This window comes from Argiope bruennichi, chromosome X2, assembly GCF_947563725.1.
Source record: "Argiope bruennichi chromosome X2, qqArgBrue1.1, whole genome shotgun sequence".
Classification (NCBI taxonomy): domain Eukaryota; kingdom Metazoa; phylum Arthropoda; class Arachnida; order Araneae; family Araneidae; genus Argiope; species Argiope bruennichi.
The window spans coordinates 69462601-69484154 of record NC_079163.1 but is presented as its reverse complement, the minus strand read 5'-3'; the positions used below and the strand labels follow the sequence as shown (position 1 = coordinate 69484154).

Sequence of the window (21554 nt, the reverse complement as noted above, 5' to 3'; positions counted from 1 at the left end):
TATCTAGGAATAAAATTGATTTCATCATTTACATTGACATTCTTGTGATACTGTGTTTACATTATTTCTAAGCGTCTAGAAAAATAAATGTTGATAATTAGTAAATAGTTTTTTTTTTTTTTTTTTTGAATTAGGGAGTACATTGAAACATACATTTGATCATATTTTTTCATATAATTATCCCATATATTTTATCTCTCTCTTTATATATATATTTGCAATGTGTAAATAAAAATTATGAAAGCGTGATTTTGTTTGTTTTCCTTTAAGGATGTCTACAAATTAAAATGAAGTTATTTATTCATAAAGTGCATAGATTTAAAAAAAAGGTATCCATACCTTTTATATTTCATAATTTGAGATTGTAAACATAATTTATTCAATATATACTAATTTGAGTTTTATGTTCTTTCCTCTGAGCAAACTGAAAACATCAAAGTCTCCATATTTATAAAAGTAATTACATAAGAAAAAAATATAATATTTTTATTAGTAAGCTTTAAAATATTAACTTATCTAAGAGTAATAATTATTTTAAAAAAGAACTAACTGGGAGAACTATATTCATAAGATTCAACATTCAATAATATTTAAATAATATGTAAAAAAGAACATATGTAATTTTTCAAAAATACTGCCATAATCATTTGTCAAAATGTGTCCTTTGGATAAAAAAAGGGGGGAGGAAAGGAAAGAATAAAGCGGCACCAAACGAATTAAAAAGCGATGTTAATTAATTATGCAAAAACAATAATTCCATTGAAAATACTAATTAAAATTTTAATATAAGAAATTAAATTATATAACTAAGAAAATTTGGAGAAAATAATTCAAAATAATATCTTTAAAAAAAATCAGAAGTTTTTAATAATTGATTGGCTAGCGTAACATTTACTAAACAATGGTTTCATCAACATTACAGGCAGACATCCCGCCATGCGCAGAAAGGTTGAAAAATTAAACAGACACGGTTTGTTTGGTACCTGACACGTGACCGTGAATTGACCCCATTACATTTGTAAATGATTGAAATATAATGGTTTTTCAAATGCACACTATACTTGCATTTATAAATAATTGAAAATATTTCAAATTGCTAATATGAAATTATCAACGCTTTTGATGCTGGATTTTATGTTTTAACAAAATATAAATATGAATACACAATAATAACACACTTTTAATTAATCATATATATTCCCATTTCTGTCATGCTTAAAAATAATCGAAAGTACATTCAAAATATTTCCAATACAAACAACAATCATATTTAAAATTAATCGAAAATGGTTTCAAAACAATCTTTCAGCTGTAAGTAAATAACGGACTCAAACAGATCACTCCTGAGGATAGGCGTCTACTAATAAGCTACTAGTCTGAAGATTTTCAACTCGCAATTTCTTCCCTCAGAGCAGAATGTTTGAAGCAGACCCTAGACGCTTCCGTCATGATCCGCCAGACCAGAACTAGGATTGAAGACCGAAAGCGATTTTTATATCGTTGGTAGCGGGATGACAACATGCCCCTTCTCATAGTTCAGTAAACCGCTCTTCGTATTCGGTTTTGAAGCATCGTATTCATCCTTTTTAGCTACACCTCAATTATTGGTTTATCATCATTAGCATTTTAAGAGCCAACATCGGCCTTTACACACATTTTTGGTCAGTCGAAACCTCAGCGTACTAAATTTCGATTTTGATATCCATCTGAACTAGTTAGATATGACAAGTGACTCAGTTGCATTAAACAGGAAAAATTGGAATATCAGAGGACAATTAACAAAGCTTCATGCATTCATCGAGAAAAGGCTAGTGTGATGTGAAAGTTTGGAGATGGGGTGCCAGCGCAGGTGCTGTCCCCGTTATCTGACCGCGGTTCAAAATTACGATGTCCATTTCAAAATAGCCCTAGTGTTGCTTTAAAATGAGACGTTAATACATCTAAAACTTCATTGAGAAAAGAGGAAATTTATCGGAAACAACGTGATTACTCAACTTGATATTCTGTCAAGAACAATTACAATGTTTGAAGAACTCGGAACCGAATTTTACAGAGCAGTGTCGGATAACGGTATTGATCAAGTTGAATGGAAATGCACTTTGATTTCGAGGGTCAGTTAGAGATGCATAATCCACGATTTTTTGAATAACAAATAATTTTGCTATTGTTATTTTTAAATATTTGTTCCAAATATCTGTTATTTCAGTCATATTATTAATTAACATTTATTAATTAGTACTAAATATAAAATTTATTAATTGTAATTTATACATAATTTACTAAATTAAGTAACGTGTGATTGAATTAATTTATCTATTTCAGCTAAATTCTGAAATTTGATTTTTTTTCAAAACTATTCATTTAATTTCTTTATTGGAGTTAACCATTTTCTGAAAAATTTGATTTAAATATATGCATATGTCATTTCTTTAAAATGTTTGCTTTAGTTCTATATTCTACCAATAGATGGCGCCAGCAGTAAACAGAATATATGCAAAGTCATGTCACAAGCAATTAAAAAAGATTTGTATAGAATAGTGCATCATCAAATGCGAATATCGGAAAGTCAAGGTCACTGTCATGAAGTGGAGCGGCGACTTCACACTTTCCAGTGAAGTCACCGCTCCGATAAATGTCAGTGATATGCAATTCAGTGATGCGATAATTCCAATAATTAGGGATGACGAATATTTTACGAGCGGTTATTACGTCACCAATATCACGAAGTCACAAATACCAGTGATCAATACTTTCCAAAAAGGGGCGTGATTCAAATCCTTGCTACGATCTTACTGGCGATATTTCGATTACAGGTTTTGGACCACGATAGAAGTAACAATCGATACGATATCACTGAAATTTACCGGAGCGGTGATTTCACTGGAAAGTAACTATCGATACGATCTGTCCAATGGAAGCTCTCGAACAAAACAGGAAAGGAGACTCTGTGAATAGATTGAAAAGTGAACGGACCGGTTGTTGGAATTATCGTATCATTGAACTGCATATCACTGAAATTTATCAGGACGGTGACTTCACTGGAAAGTGTGAAGTCGCCGCTCCACTTCATGAGAGTGATCTTCACTTTTCGATATTCGCATTTGATGATGCACTATTCCATACAAATCATTTTTAATTGCTTGTGACTTGACTCTGCATATACTCCGTTTACTGCTGGCGCCATCTATTGGTATAATATGGAACTAAATTAAACAATTTAAAGAAATGACATATATATTTAATTCAAATTTTTCAGAAGATGGTTTACTCCAATAAAGAAATTAAATCAATAGTTTTGAAAAAAAAATCAAATTTAAGAAGTAAGCTGAAATAGATAAATTAATTCAATCGCTCGTTACTTAAATCAGTAAATTAAGTATTAATTACAATTAATAAATTTTATATTTAATATTAAGTAATAATTGTTAATTAATAATATGATTGAAATAACAGATATTTGGAACAAATATTTAAAAATAACAATAGCCAAATTATTTGTTATTCAAAAATTCTTAGATTATGCACCAAGAACAACCGGTCCGTTCACTTTTCAACCCATTCACAGATTTCTCCTTTTTTTTTTTTTTTTTTTTGTTCGAGAGCTTCCAATGGACAGATCGTATCGATTGTTACTTTCTATCGTGATCCAAAACCTGTAATTGAAATATCACCAGTAAGATCGTATCAAGGATCTGAATCACACCGCTCTTTGAAAAGTATTGATCACTGGTATTTGTGACTTTATGATATTATTTACATAATAACCGCTCGTAAAATATTCGTCATCCCTAGGGTCAGTATGAAATGCGTAAAGTCAACGCTACCTAGTAGTAACTTTGGCAATACGCAGGTCGCTGAACTTGCAGAATAAGAATGACTTACAAGTATGATTTGTGTAACTTGCAAGTCAACTCGCAATTTGGTGCATTTGGCGGATGGAGAATAAAAATAACGCTGATAAATTCTCAAGTCGAGGGTAGCTAATTCGTGTTTGTGAATACGGTTTTATGTTTAATTCTGATGCTGTGAGTTTTTCCTGTTTATTTATTCTTGTTCATTATTTCATCTTGTTTTTTAGATGTCTTTTCTTCTTGTTTTTTATGATAGAAATTATACTAAATTAATGTCAGATGAATATTCTATTATAAGTAATTACTAACAGATCTCATTATTTTCGGAAAGACTGAATGAAATCAGTGTTGAAGCTTACTTTTTCATGAAAAATAAGCTGTATTCTAATGTATTTCCTTGTTGTATTTTAACTTATTATGATCTTTTTCCGTTCTGCATTTTCCACATTGTCCGTTCGATTCGAATGGGTTTAAGCGGTTCCATTAACTGCAACCCAAACTTATTCCAGGTAACTCTAACCGCATGGAAGATGGATTTTAGTCAAGAGGTCTCGTTCTTCAAATAAGCTTAGCATTGACAAGATGGACGATTTGGCTATTGAAGTTTGTGGTGAAAATGGTGCTTATTATAAGGTAATATTGTGTTATATTATACTTTTGAATTTCGTAGATGGTCATTATGTGTATTTAATTCCTACTATTGTTATTTAATGAATGAATAATGATACTTTTTAATACTCGTGTTTCATCTGCCACAGATAATGCCTTATTTACTATCTATCATTTAAAGCATAGCTTGGTAATTTTTCACGCCCTAATACTTTAAATACTGCTGTTTGTTTATTTACTTCTTTATTCTTTTTTTTTCTGAAACTTGTCAACGATAATTTTATAACAATTTGGAACAGTGTTCGTCTATTGACTGGGAAATCGCAGTAGTACTAACTATCGAATTTGTTGGTACATTCTGTTAATTGCTGGTTATTTATTGATGTGTAGCATAAATTATGATCATTATAATTTTATGGGTGTGTTTGGTTGCTTAATTTATTTGTACCGAAATCGACAGTTCTTATATTTTTGAGTATAATTTTAAATCGGCCTTTTTATCGTTTGGGGTGTATTGCTAATGGATACTAAATATTATGCGAGAATTTAATATTAACATATTTAAATTTTTCATTAGATATTTCTTTTGCCTTATTGATATCACGAAAGAAATAATTATATTCACTGTATCAAATCTTGAGAAATTTTGTCTTGATCAGAAATTATTTTTTTAAAATTAAGTACTCTTTATACAGTTATGGGCATTAAACATACTTAAATAATGCAGTTTAAAAATCTTAAATATTTTCGTATTTTTAATTTTGCATAAGCTGTACTTTTTTTTTTTTGTACTTATGCATAATTTATAGTAATGAAGATTTTTCAACTATATTTAATTTTATTTCTTGTTTCAAGCTATATTTAGGAATTTATAAATGTATATATATATAATTTACATGTAACAGTAATGCATAATTTACATGTAAAAATATTAACTCTTATCATTTTTTTTTTCTATAAGTATGGTTGATACCCTTAAATGGGTCCCAAAATTCATAGCTTATGTTTTTTCGCAGTTATAAGCAGTTATTATTGGATTGCTTTTATCCATATATTTGATATTCTGTATGAAATAGATAACTGTGAAATCATTTCTATTGTGATTGTTTGAATGTTTCCGAGAACCAAAGCATATTGCAATTTGTTTTGAAGTGATGCATGTATGCGTACATTGGTGGATTTCTGAAAAGGCAGCTGTAGGCAGGTTGATTAAAAAGTTATTAGCCTACTTCTTAAATGTATACAAAATACAAGTTTTATAAATTATAAAATATTAAGACTATGGCGCATTTGCTTTAAATTAAAATCATTTTAAAGTAAATTAAATATTACATATATGTAATTATATCAATTTATATTTAAATATATAAAATTAAATGTCCAAATACTTAAACTTTATATAATTCCATGCTCTTTGATGGACTAAAACAAAATTTAGCACACGTTTCCTAACATTTAGAACTATTAACCAAGCTATTGGAGCTTCTATACCTTTATAGTGGATTGACAGCAGCAAAATTGAAAAACTTCTTAATTCATTAACTGTTTGACTGTAGTAATTTATATTTTGCATTGTTAACTGTATTATTATTTCTTCTTAAACAGATTAACGTTGACAGTAATATAGAACATTCTTATTTTCTTCAGCTTCACTTGTATTTTGTTATGCTCAATGTTTTTTAGCAGTTGTTAACTAAAACAAAATATTTATTTTAGCCAGAATAAAAAGTTTTTTAAATAAGTTTATTCTTTATTATGAACTAGCCGCCTTTGGCGACCAGCCGGTTCGCCAATCTTAATGTTCGTTAAAATTTTAATAATTAAATATTTTATACAATTTCTACTTTAATAGCTTCTTCATCAAAATATTTTAAAACTTCAAATTTTGATTGTCATATAATTCATTCATAATATTATAAAGGCCTTCAGTCATAACGTAATATGTATCTCTCATTTTCTGTTAGCACCCGTAGAATTTATGCTTTAAATTAAAGTGAAAAGAATGAATCTTCAATTAATATAATAATATTTTTTACTGAAACAAAGCATTTTTTTTATAATCTGATTACTGAAAATAGAGTCACTCAGCGTTTAAACTTTATGGGCACTAAAGAATATCTTTTTTAATTTATGTAATATCTCAAGAGTTTGTCAACAAAATTTTCTTAGATTCATTATGAGCAGATCGATTAATTAACAATGTTTACATTTAAATGCATCAAACACTAAGAAAATAAAACGAATCGTTTAAAATAAACGGTTGAAAACAGGTTTTAAAAAAACTACTTAAAAAATGATGTACTTAAAACTATAATCATATACAAAAAATATATAACTAACATAAATACAATTTACTTACAAAAGCATGCGACTAACTCAAAAATAATTTAAATCATCCATTGATAACGGTTGCCATAGCAACAATCAGAGCAGAATGCGCATGCATGAATTTTCTTCCCCAGTTACGTAACGCAAATACGTGATTTTTTCTACGCCAGTTGGGGTAACGCTATGCGGATTAGAAATTTTTAATTTCCTTTATTCTGTTTTATTTTAATTCAAAAGTACTTCAGAATGAATCTGAAAGATCGATTAATTAACAATGTTTAATTTTAAATGCATCAAACATTAAGAAAATAAACAGAATCGATTGAAATAATCCGCCGAAAAATTTTAACCCTAGCCTCATTACTGTTGGGAGAAAAAATAATTGAAGCCTTTCTCGTTCGGCGCTGGGGATAATGGAAGATTTTTTTGGCGGAAAAGTTGGCAGTGTGGAAAATGGAAGATTTTTTTGGCGGGAAAGTTAGTTTTTAATTAATAATTAAAATTCTAATTAAAAATTCGAAAAAAGGAACCCCAGGTGCACATTCCCAACCTCCAAGGTATACATGTAACAAATTTGGTAGCTGTAGTTCAAACGGTCTGGCCTGTAGAGCGCCAACACACACACACACACACACACACACACACACACACACACACACACACACATTGAGCTTTATTATAAGTATAGATTAGATTTTAAGAAGCTAATGTCTACATTTAATATGGTGATCATAAATACTCAAATTCCATACCTTTTTGGAAGGGTGAAATGATTTAAAAGATTTTAGGTTTTTGTACTTCTGAATAAGTATCAATGCTCTAAACCCAACCAAGAGAATATCTGTTAAGGAACCATCTTTGTGGCTGATCACCTCTTGAGCACATGTCATGTACAAGTAATTTGCAGCTAATGCCAGCTGAAGTGCACTTGGGTTTGACATTTAATAACAATGGTTGCTGGTGATTGATCAGTTCTTGAGGAATCTTTATAAAGGGGAGGGGATTACTGTCAGGATATTTTGATGTTCCTTTTCCTTGAAGATATGATCTATTTGAAACGATGGGATCCATGTATGTTTTCCCACACTTGGATATAATTAAAATTGACCAGACATAATGACTTGCCTAGTGAAAAAGGTCTACATCTGGCAGTTCAAGATGCACTTAACCATGTGGGAAAAAGGGAAACATTACAGTATAAAATGAAAGTCTTTTAATAAGATTTTTAAAACAATTCTTGCTTAAAACCAATTGTAAATAACGTGGCTTCATTGTTAGTGAAAAATATTGAATAATTCCTATTAGTATTTTATGTTTATTATTGCTGTAAAATTAAATACTTAGTTAATACCCTAAATTATTTCATCAAACTCATCATTTTATAAGAAATACATTAAGGTTTTGATATTTTTCTAAAAGTGCTTATTTTTTCAAGATAAAATTAGTATAAGCACCCTGGTAATAAATTTGTTTGGATACCTGAAGCATACATAAACACTTCTTTTTATAAGTATAAACTATGCATTTGTGACATTTCTTTTGTGATGTGTTGTAATTAATCTGACATGATTAACATACTACTTGCTTTTGATGACCATATTAATGATATTGATGTAGTTGTGTTGATCAATTTTGAAAAGAGATCTTTTCAAAACAAAAGAAAATGCTACTTTAAATTATAATTGAATAGTAATAAGGCTTTCTGGTTTGTTAACTATTATTGGCAAAATTTTTTGACTTTTCATATTTGAGAACTCTATATATATTTTATTTTGCAACCTCTTTTGAAAATAAAGGTGGAGAGGGCAGATTATTTTTGATAGCATATTTAAGGTTTTCTTATAAAATAAAAATATTAAATATTTTATTTAGTGATTCTGATTGAGAAGCTCTGTTAAAGTTTTCCCCTTGGAGGAAGCAAAGTACAGGAAGTAGTGTTGAGAATATTTTCTCAAAAATGAATGGTAGAGAGCATTGATGACATATCCGTGTGCCATTTAGATTTCATATAGGATTAAAATGAAACCAAAAAAATGTACAATAATTTTTTTTTTGTGTGTGTGTGTGGAATGTGTTTTGGTTTATACGTTATTTTATTGATTGTATGTATACAGCTGGGTCCCGAAGGCGATTGCCGAGAAAAAGGAACAGTTAAGGTTTATACAGTAAATTTCTTAAAAGAAATGGGGAAACTTTGTTTACATAGTTAATAAAATATTCATGATCTTTATATCCTAGATTTATTTATGTTCTTAACTTTCTTTTTTCTTTTAAGGAGCAGAAATGTTAATGAGGTTGTTTTTCTTAATACAGCTGATTGTAATGTTATAAAGCAATTTTAGATATGTAATGTGCTTTAGTAAGATTTTTCACTAGAAACTTGCAGAAATTGTTTGGCAGTTACAAGATGATTGAAATGGAACAGTTGATGCGTAATACAGTGATGAGGTCTGCATACAAAAGGGGTGGAGAACATAGACGAAAGGAAAAACTGAATGTTAAAATGTATTCATCTCTATGAGATATTCTGTACGCAGAACTTTTGCTGCATTGGAAGTGTGTAGTAAAATAAATTCCACATTTGAATTTTGGGTTTAAAAACAAACAAACAGTATTTACATTAACCACTTGCAGTGGCAAATTCTTAGGTGTGCTTGCCAAAACAGTCTGCTGTTAACTTGCAGCAAGGCCACACAAGGTATATAATGCCTTATAAGGATCAGAAAAAAAAAAAAAAAAAAGAAAAAAAAAATTACATCTTCTAAATGAATTAATTTTTTACCCAAGACTGTGGTTCTGTAAACTGTGTTTCCCAGCAAACATTATGTAACTGTATTTTCTAACATCCAGGACATTGATTTTGGTGATGCAATGGTACATTTTAAATATTTCATATCGAAACTTCCTGAAACCTGTGAAGAAATTAGTAGCTGCAATGATTTCTTTTAATATAGGATAATGTTATAAACAACTTTTCCTAATGTAATGACAGTGCTGAAAATTTATAAATGTTTATTTATCATAAATGCAATGATGAACAAATTTTACGAAACTGAAGTTGCTGAAAAACTATTGCAGAGCATCAACAAAAAAATGCCTGAATTCTCTGGCTACTAATACGTATAAAGAAAGTTGAGGAAAGTTATAATATGAAATTGTGCATAATATATTAATAAAGATATAAAAAATTAATTTGCTTTATAATTTTAATAATGACCAATCCTATAATCAGCATTTAAATTGTGTTGAAGTGTTGGCATCTTTTTACTATTTGGTTGAAAAAGTATTGGTATCTTTTTTTTTCTTTTCCATTTATAATATTTTTGATTTTCCTAACATTTTTTTAAAAAAAGGTTTAAAGAGCCAGTTTTTAAGTATAAATTATTTTTAACATGCATTCTTATTAATACATTGACATACAAACATGTAATGAATAGAAAATACCATTAAGTTCTTAGGAGAAAGGACATTGACACCATTTCAGTTCGAAATTTGAAAGGAATATAAATAGTTAGGAAAATATTTTCCCTTAATAGTTTCTGGTTTATAATAATAATAAAAAAAATATTATGAAAAGTTGATTTATGAACTCAAGCCTAGTTTTTTTAATTGAATAAGTTTTTTTAAAAACTTAAATAAAGAACAATGGAAGTGATTTTGTTAATTATAAATTTTCAAATTTTTTTAATTCTTTTTGAGATTTGTAAATGGACACTGTAATGTCCATCCTATTTGGGAAATACCCAAAGACAAAGCAATCACTATCGCTTTATTCTTTTGTTATAATAAAAAAATTAGAGTAAAATATAAAGGGTGACAATGTTATTTGATATATGCATAGGAATAACTTTCAGTTTAAATAATTAATATTAAGGGTAATGTAAGCATAAATTTAAAAGTACTAATAAATTTAGTTCACATTACTTTATTATCACTACAATTTACATAGGAGGGACCCTTAGAATAATGTAGTTGACTGTGGCCTCCAAATTATCAATCTGCCACTGATCTGAATGACTTCTTAAAACAAATATTTATGTAGTTTTTATTGTGTTATATTTCATTATGGATGGCAAACTGTTAAACATTTTTAGTAAATTAAGATTTATTGCAAGATTAGTTTTATGTATTTAATGTAAGAATTTTTTATAGGCTTTTATGGTTGATGTCCATGATGATGGAGTTTCTGTTGCATTTGAAAATGAGTAAGTGTTGAAAGGTTTTATGCATTCTCTTGAATTGTCTAAAATGTGATACGATTGGTTATATTTGTTTAATATGAATTTGGTCTAGTTGAAATAATGTTTGAAAGTAAGCTTGTAGCATATAATTTTAAACAATTTAATTAAATGAAAATCTATTGACTTTGAAAATTATATTTTATACTCAACTGCATTAAAATGACAGTTGAATTCAGAAATTGGTATAATTAAGTTTTTATAGTTAAAGATTGAAAATAATTATACATTAGATATAAAATGGTCTTATTTTCAAACAAATTCATCCTGAATGAAGATTGAAGGTCATTTAATATAAATGGGTCATTTCTTGTCAAGGTCATCCTGACCATAGTACTTATGATATCAGATTTTAATTAAACCTGGTATGTTTTTCCCTATTAAGTAAGCTTATAAGATATTTCCATCTTCATAAATTATTTAAGTTTTATAATCCATTGAAGTTTTTCAGCATCTCGTGGTGTTTAGTGATCAAACCAAGGATATGTAAAATGTTCTGCAGCAAATAAACTATAATATGTAATTGCACAAAAGAAATTCCTTTTCTACTATTTAATGATATAAAAATGTTAAGAGTGTGCTTATATTTAAGAAATCCAGAATTTATTTTTTGAAAACATACCAAGGCTTATAGACTGTCTTAATAGACTATCATCATAAGGTAAAAGGATTAATTATATAGTGAAAACTCTTTAAATGGCCATCCTTGTATAGTGGTCAGCTCTCTTAATGGCCAGTTTTTCATGGCACGGATTTTTCAACTTGTAGATATAACATTAAAATAATCCTAGCAACAACCACCATGTGGATTCGCCCATCTCATTTTTTCAGGAAAATGTAACAATTTCCTGTTTCGAATTATGTCCCGAAAGGTTCAAGGTCAGATTAGAAAGGTCCTTCCTACTTTTTGCTTCCTATTAGCTATTGATGGATTCCAATTATTTGGGGGGGGGAATCATTTACATTTCTTTCATTAGTTGGTCCTTGATATAAGTTGCAACAATATCAAAGTGCATTTTTCTAAATCTCAAGCAGCACATTCAAGTTCTGTGTCAATAAGTAAAAAGCAAATTGTTGAGAAAATTAGCTGAATTATTTAACTGTGGAAGAACGCAAATCCATAATATCATTAAAGAGAAGGATTTGATTTTGAAAGAATATGAAGACTTCAAATTTCATGTTGTCAAACCGATGAGACTTGAAAAGTATGTTGATATAAATGAGGTTGTTTTGGAATGGTTTAAAACTATTCGTGCAAAGAAAATTCCTATCATTGGACCTATGACTCAACTCAAAGCAAAAGAACTTGCAGATGCCCTGGGAATTGAAAATCTCTGCCAGAAATGGGTGGCTGGATATATTATAATATTTGTACATGGAATATTATCACTTTTCGATTACTGTATGGCGAACCGGCCGATGTCGACCTCGGTTTATGTGAAGATTGGCAGGAAAGTCTTCCACTGCGTTGGGCTGGATAGGACGACAAGGACATATTCAACTGAGATGAAATAGCACTCTCTTTTCATGCTTTACCCGATAAATGTATACTAAAATTTGAAGAAGACAGAGGTGTAAAAATTCCGGAGGAGCGACTTACAATTTTTGTGCGATTACAGTTGGAGAGAAAGAGAAGCCCCTGTTCATTTGGAGGCACCAAAGACCCAGGTGTTTTAAAGGAAGAGGTTTAAACCGTCTTGGTGTGTCATAGTATGCAAACAAAAAAGCATGGATGACATCATCCATTTTTGAAGAATAGTTTGTAAACATCGGCAAAAAAAGAGGAATCAAGACAGGAAAGTTTTCCTTTTGTTGGACAATGCAATGTGTCATACACATGGAGCTAAGCCAACAAATATTAAACTGTTATTTCTACTGCCATATATAACACCAAAACTGCAGCCTTCGGATCATGGTGTTATAAAATGTTTCAAGATGGAATACAGACATTGCACTCTGCAACATGTTATTGCATGTGTCGTACATAGATGTATGCAAAAGTGCTAGTGAACTTTCAGAGAATTTCTGTCGGAGATGCTCTTGATTGTATTAAAACCTCCTGGAAAAAAAATAAGTCAAGAAATGATGACTAAATGTTTCGTTAGTTCTGGAATCAGTAGCAAAGAAAATTGGGAGACAATTGGATTTAATCGACAAATTGGTGGTGGAAGATTACTTTAAAGAGCTCTCGAAATTTGCTGGGATCCTCCCAGCATGAAGCAGCAGTGGAGTGCTTTCATGCAAGTTTCATTTGGGAGGAGCACCGTTTGGTTGACGAGTCTATCGAAGGTAAGCATTTCTTTATATGTCTTTAATTAAATGTAAAATTAATTTAAGATTGATTTAAATTAAGTGAACCGTATGTTGTGTATTAAAAATTTCTTATAAATGAATTTATTGTGCCTTTTTGGCACTAACTCTGTCTTTGGTGAGGAATCTTCTGATACCATTTTGTAATCGTAATCCAGCTAATCTTTCAACTCAAGCAGCATTGAGAAAAATAGATGAAGTCAAATTCCGATGCAATGACAAACAAATCAGTTAGAGATTCACTTTTTAAACTGAAAGACGAACTTAAAAATGGTTGTTTTTGAGACGTGTAATAAAAACATAGTCAAATTGCATCACTTATTCAATAAAATGTAAACAATAAATAAAGTACAATTTTCTTTTTATATAAGTCTGAAACTTCATTTTAAATATCACACTTGTTTATATTATGTATTATAGCAGTTGTCTTCATTTGTAATAAAAACCCTTCAAAGCTGGCCATCCTCTCTGAGTTGCCAAATTTTCTTGGAACAGAGAAGTGGCTGCTTAGAGAGGTTTCACTGTATGTATATAGCTAAAAAAATATACTGTATGTTATGAATTTTTTTTTTCCTGTCCTTCATTATTGTAACTGACTTCAAAATTAAATCGACTCATTCATCACAAATCAGAATGAACTGTAAAATATATAGCACACAAACTAGATTAAAAATTGTTGGTGTTCATTATTAAAGTAATATATTATTGTTAAGGTGAATACATAAATGTTATAAAATTGCTTATCTAAAATTATACCTAAATTGGGATTTAGAAATAAACTGTTTTTTCCCCTTTGAGCCTAATAAATTGATTTAATTTTTTAAAAAAGTTCTGAACAAGATATCCTTTTGTCAGCTAGTCATTGGCTATTGTCAGTGTAATATGTTTGGTTAATTGTTTTTTCATTTTTTTTCCTGAACTGACTGGATATTAATTTGCTGTTTCTGTTTTGTTAAGAAATTAAATATATGTAATTTTACTTGGTAATGGATGTTATTTGCTGTAATATCAATTGTTACATTTTTTTGTTTGAATGTTTAGAAAAAAAATTCTGCTAGAAAAATGTAATCATTGTGATTATTTGTTAAACGATGTCAACAGAAAAAGTTCAAGAATTATTGAAAAATATCTAAAGCTAATTTGACTCTTTATAACTTAAAATTTAGAAAGAAATCAATTTATGGATTGAAAACTATGCCTTTATCACCAAAACGTTTTCACAAATGGCTTCTTATAAAATTTCAAAAACATAAAACTTCAGTAAGGAGGGAAAAAAAAAAAAAAAAAAAAAACTTCATTTCGTAATTGTAGAACAGAGTGAGATAATTTTATTAAAGTAAAACAGGGCAAAATCTGTGCACATTTTGCAGGAACTAACTACATGAAATCTAACAAATTGGATGACAATGTCGAAAAATATTGAAATGTCCAAGATGAAGTGGAATTGACTTCTGATGAACTGAAAAATAAATAATTCTGATAAAAATAAAAAGTATGAGATTGTTGTACTTTTTATCGGTTCCATGAAATTGGGTATTCTCCAAATAAATTATATTGTTAAACTTTAGCAGATTATTGCATGGTTAAGGAAAACTACAAAAAGTACATGAAAATGTTAAACTTCAAAAACAGTCAATTTTTCTTTTATTTTGTCAGAGAAAAATAGTTTTAGGAAGGGAGGGTGATAAAAGAAAATCTGATCTGCCTAAGTTTGTAAAAATAACTGATAAATGTATTAAGTGGTACATCAAGAAGCAGATTCTAATGCTGACAATTCAAGTTATATTTCTGGTCTAGAATGAAAAGGATATTTCAAACTTAATTTGATTTATTTGCAAGACTCAAACTGGTAAAGGATTTTTAGTAGAATCTGCTTGTGGATGTGGGAGTTGAATACTGAAACTGTTCAGTTGGTTAAAAAAAAAAAAAAAAAAAAAAAAAAATTCATTCAACATTTTAAGAATACCCTATTTTGAAAATAGGCCTTGCAAAAGTTTGCTCTTACAAGGTTAGGTCATGGGTTAAAAATTGGGTTCGAGTTGAGGTTTAATATAACAGTAACCTCCATACTTTTTGCATAGCTTAAATACTAGCAACTTGTCTCCTCATTCAACAATCTTAATAGTATGGTTATCAAGGCAGTTGCTACGTAAGTGGGAATCAGAATTTTGGGGCTGCAATGTGTCTTTCCTTTTTAATTTTTTCGAAATTATTCAAAATAAATTATAAATAGTTTTTAATGTTAAACACTTATTTTTTTATAAAAAGTAAATGTTTATTCTCCTAATACTTGAATTATAATTTAATTTTTTTAAAAGAGAAATACTTAAATATACATACGATTTAGAAAATATCGATAATTTAAATTAAATGAACAATGTGTAAAATTTTAATGTTACTCCTTTTTATTAATAATATTGATTTACGTAATACTTGAATTGATAATTACTTGCATCATACAAAAACTTATTCAATATTTCTAAAAATGTACTCTACATTCATTAATTTTCAATTAAATATAAAATTGGTTGTTATTGTAAAAATATAGAAACAAAATACATCTGAATAATCTGATTTATCTTGTACAATTCATAAATCATGATTGTTCAGAAGAGAAATATATCTTTAAGAGATCTATTAGAGAACAAACTTCATTTACATTCAAAAATATTTCTTTCATTGGCCATCATGTCAAGTATAGTGTATCATCTTATTAAAATTTTTGAAACATCTGCCTAACTTAATACCCGATTTCTACTATATCTTTTCAATTGTTAATATCGGGAATGTTTGCTTATATATTTAAAAAACTACCAACAACCCATTTTAATTTCCGATATAAATACTGTTTTGTTGAGTTGGAACAAATAATTTGTCATTATTAAAATCCAAAAATTTATAGCATGTAGTTCTTTTAAGATAATTTTAATTATTTATAACTGCTAAACTTACATTTGTAATTTTTCTTTCAAAAATTTAATAATTCAAGTATAAGACGAATAAGCATTTATTTTTGCCTAAAAATGGAAAACACTTAAACTATTTAGAAATTTTTAATTTAATTTGAATAATTCTTTAGAAAATTAATTGGAAAAAAATACACGCCGAGGGCCGAACTTTGACTCCCGTTTACGATGGGAATGCTTTGACAATATGCCGCTGATACACAATGTAAAAAGTTTGGCTGTTTTCTCGGAATTGGCTGGTTACTGCGCTTTAATATTTTAATAAATGAGCATTCTAAAAGTATACTATTGTTATACTAAATCTCATCCCAAACTTATTTTTCTAACCCATGCTCTCACCGTTTTAGATCAAAGTCAGTCCAGAAATTTTAGACATAAAGTGTTTTTTCAGGAAGATTTAACCCAAGGTTTTCCCCCCGTCTGCAGATGTCATTAAAAAAAATGAGACAAGCAAAGTATCAAAGTGCCTGACATTCTGCTGTACACTTTTAATTTTATTTATTTTTGCGAAATGGACAGATTGGTGACCGAAGATTTTAAATCAGGGTAAAAGCAAACAAACTATGGCTAAAGTTTTGTTCTTTAATAATTGCAGTAGAGGTCAAGTATGACAGTTCCAAGTTTTCCCTTACTGAGAGGGGGAACCCCCTCCCCCCACACTTTTTTCTAATTTACTCGACAACGATAGATTCAGACCTAAAAAGGACAAATATATATGAACATAAAATGAATACCATGTTGTTGTTGAGTATAAAACGAATACCATTTTGTTACAGAAGTATAGAGCACAAGCTCTTATTAAAATTCCAATAAAATTTTCCAGTTTTCAAAGTTTAAACAAAGATTCTACACAAATATTTGCTTTCATATGCATATATAAGTATTGTTACGATTTTGTAATGTTGTTTCCCAGTGCAATTAGTTCCATGGCAAAGAAGGGCAGTTTTACCGATAATTCTGAATGCTAAGTCAATGACCCCTGGATTTCGCGGTAAGATACCATAACCTTCGCGACAGCTCGATTAGGATTCGAGACAAGTCGTTTATTCTTGAAACTTTTGTGCCTTGTCTGGAACTTATAAAAAGTCGGGAGACGGGGCAGAAAGTCATTTGTGTAGCCAGTAGTGAGTTGAGCATCGAGGCTGCAGTTGAGTTCAGCTCAAGTGAGTAGTTGACAGTGACAAAGGATTCGAGAGGCGTGAATAATCGTGCGAAGTCTCTCCTGCAAGCTATCTGAGTGCTTTATGTTGTTAGAATTGTTTATAATTGATTTGCTTCTATGCTGTTTATTTCATGTGTTATCTTATGTTGTACGCTTCGGCTGTATTTTGTTACCTGTATATTTTCGTGTACAATAAAGTGTCATTATTTGTTAATGAGCATGTTCATCGTACACTCTTCGCACCGGACTTTGATTTTTAGATAAATTTTCAATGACAATTATATGTTGGTGCACCAAAATAAAAGCGCTAGTTTGGCAAATTAAATAAGGGAATTGCAATTAAATAAGTTTTCATCTTATTTAATTCAACGAGGCTCCAAATTCTGATTCCATATCAAAATAGCTTCCGTGTAACTTTTAATGGAACTATAATGCAACTGTCCTTAAACAGCAACAGGCAAACTAACAAAACTTTTATTTTTTTACTTGAGTAGAAAAAGGCAGTATACGAAATTTCCGCACATGACACTTCCCTGCTATATATTAATAGCTCCCGGGATCCCCTCCATTTAGGAACTCGGAGTACTTCCTTACATTTGGCGTACATTCAAAAGACATCTCAATACTACAGGGGGCCGCGGTGGCCTGGTGGAAAGGTCTCGGCTTCGGAACCGGATTGTTTCAGGTTCGTGACCCGATTTCACCGAAGAACCGTCGTGTAAGGGGGTCTGTTGCACGTTAAATCCGTCATGACCAAACGTCCTCACGGTGGTGTGGTATGGATGGGGAGGGGGGGGGGTGCCAGCTCAGGTGTCGTCCTCGTCATTTGACCGCGGTTCAAAATTACGAGGTCCGTCCCAAAATAGCCCTAGTGTTGCTTCAAACGGGACGTTAATGTAACCAAACCAAACCAATCAATACTACAAACCAGAGATAGATATCGGACTGCAATCAATTGGTTCCAGAGTAATGTTTTTCAGTCCGATGACACCCAAAATTGTCCCGTGAAAAAATTATGAATTTCATTTTTTTGAAAGAAAGCAATCCACACAATGGCAGTTGAGAAACTAGGAGAGATTGGGGCTAGTTGCTACTTTTTAAAGAATCTGGGACGAGTACTTTTACTAAAGCCTACTCTAATTATTGAATATCCGTAGCATATTAAAAAAACAATTAGACAATGATAATTCAACTGTATTAATTATTTTATACACATATAAACAATTTACCCAACAGTGGGACATGTTGGGGTTATTTGCTACATACAATATATTACCGAAATAGATCTTTTTACTCATGTTTTTGATTTTATGAGCTATTCTGGTAAATAAACATTATGATTGTCTAAATTGCAATTTATACAAATATGATTTTTTGAAACATAGAGCTATGGCCCATTCCAAATGTCTAATAGCAAGAAGTCTTCATCACCAAAAATGCCTTAAATAAATGAGATTCCATTGCTAGAAAACCTACCATAACCTTTGTCGTTATAGCATTTGGTGGAGTTTATTTCACTACAGAAGAAATGCCATATCTGGTCAGTCTTTCAAGATCTTTTCCTCATTCACAAATCGGTGATATACTGGGGAATTGTTTTTGAAGGGCTCAAACACAGACCAGTCTAATGGTTGCAACTTATGTCATAGTGGAGTGTGGAACACAAAAGAATCGCTCCATATTTTTTAACGAAGAACAATATTGGTAAGTCGAGATGACACTGATGGTTGTCCTGAAGTAGTAGTACACGCAGTCTTGGTGTCTCATGAAGTCCTCTTGCCTTAACATCTATACCGATTTTTTCGCTGAACCTGCACTTTTCAAGTGCATTTTGAAGGGAGTAATGGACAGTACTTTTTTTTTTTTCGTAAGAAAAATACTAAGTTGTCGTTGGTACTAACAGCAAGAATCCTTCGTAATAAAGTGCGTCTCTTTCCTTGTGATACGGCTTCTGTTTGGTACCTTTTCTAGCATTTATCTCTCTTTACTTCTGAAGGTTTGTCAGATCAGTTTCTTCAACGTTATAAATATATTTACATTTAAATTTGAATCAACCAAAGACTCAGGAAAGATGGGAAAGACTTGTTTATACTGTACATTGGGGTGGATCGATTTTTTTTTTTTTTTTTTTTTTTTTTTTTTTTTTTAAGAAATTGATTTTGCCGTTGAAAAAGCTGTGCAATAGTTGTATTAAAAATCCATCTGAAAATTTCATCCATTTGACATTAAAAAATTGAAAAGACAAATATATTTTTCCAATATATATATATAATATATAATGAAAATTTCGAAATTTGTTCGTGCATGTAGCGGAAATGTTACCGAATAGATTTCAATTCATTTATTTATTAATTTCGCCAAGTATTTCGTTGCGACTCTTTGACTTAAAAAAAAAAAATCAAGAAAAATAATTTTTTTAAAAAAATAATTCGGATAATTTAATTTGAAAAGTAATTTTGAAATTAGTACTGACACATAGCGGAAATATTTCGTAATGCCTTAGTTAGAACGCGCATAAAATTCAATTAATTTTACTCTTTTTATTCGTCGATTTAAAATTGCACACGTATGCATATTAAATCTATCCTTTATAGGATGCTCGGTTTTTGTTTCCCCACAGTTCTAATTTTGTTTTTCATATGGATAAATGGCGCTGTACTGCTTTTGTTTCCAAGGTCACTTTATTGTATTCCAACCTATTTTGGCAGCTGAATGTTCATCATATACCGAATCTCAGTCATTGGCATGGGAACTGGGTTATTTTAAAGAGTGTTGCTAGAAATGCAGATCGCAAGGAGAAAGTTGGGGGGAAAATCAATGATTTAGATAATAATTAACTTTATTATATATCATTTTTAAAACGAATTAGATTTATTCTTTCGTTATTCAGTTCATTCATCTTCCTTGTTTTGTTTAGCATGGTCAGTACATTTTTATTAAACCAATGAAATTAATACTCACTTATACGTGATTGAAGGATCGATTTGAAATTGGGTATAAGTAAAAGCGATGCTTAAAGGAGAATCGCTCAGGTTTCTGTATTTTATCTGAATATATTTAATGAGAGATTGTTTAATAATGGTTTCTCTAAACTTCAAAATGTAATAATGTCACATTTTGTTATTGAAAGCCATTAAGTGCAATGAAACCTTTCTTGATTAAAACTAAGTCAAACCCTGTCTTTTTCTCAAATTTTCTAGGATTCTCCCATTAATGTCCAAAAATTAACAAAAGAAATTATCATATAAACTTTCCAAATAAGATTAATATAATTAACGGATTTATTTTGAGAATAGACAATTTTTGCACATATATTTGATAATTTAAAGTACTTTTTTAAATAATATTGATGACTCTTAAAATTTCTTTTGTCGTTGACTCATGTAAATCAAATTTATAATATTTAAACAAATAAATTGGCTTTAATATACTATAGTCTTGCTTCTGCTTTTGTAGTGCTAGCAAGTATCTTGACCCGATAAAAAAAGATGCAATATTTTGAAGCGCCAATCTTGTTTTCATCAGTTTGCATTTTTCGGGCTTCCTACACTTAATTTCGATGCAGCCGATTATATATTGATTTAATTGATTGGTCAAACTATTGTAAAAGAGCAATCTCTTATAATGTATAAAAAATGGACAATCTTTGAAAGAAACGTACGAAGAACAGTTTTCAATACTAACTTTTGAGGAATTTCCACGTCTCACGCAATCTGTTGAATGATGCGTTAAACTAATATCTGAAACTACAATAAAAATTTGTGGTGGGACGGCAAAAGATGAAATATGTTCGTGCCAAATTTCAAGCTAGGAAAGGACTTCCAACGTTTGACATAAACAATATTATTCTAACAGTTAATATTCAATCTACATGAGGTATATACATTTTGAATCTTTAAATATTTGTTCTAATCTCTATTTTGTCTGTGCATTGTAATTCAAGGGAAAAAAAAATACTAGTAATAATTACGTAAAAATGAATAAATAGTTAAATTACATAATAATTATTTATAGTTCCATTTTAATTAATGTCAGTACTAATTTCGAAAAGCAATTTTCATAGTACAATTTCGTTTTCATAATTCAGTTT

General features: G+C 29.9%; 1 protein-coding gene across 1 annotated transcript in view; it reads left to right on the top strand.

Moving 5' to 3' along the window:
* Window positions 1–4360: 4360 nt before the first annotated feature.
* Window positions 4361–21554, top strand: part of LOC129960192 (fragile X messenger ribonucleoprotein 1 homolog) — a 67830-nt gene continuing 50636 nt past the window's right edge. Inside the window, exons 1-2 of the mRNA XM_056073413.1 lie at window positions 4361–4484; window positions 10941–10993. Of these exons, the coding sequence (XP_055929388.1) occupies window positions 4434–4484; window positions 10941–10993 (104 nt within the window). The 5' untranslated portion in view covers window positions 4361–4433. The remainder of the gene's footprint in view (window positions 4485–10940; window positions 10994–21554) is intronic.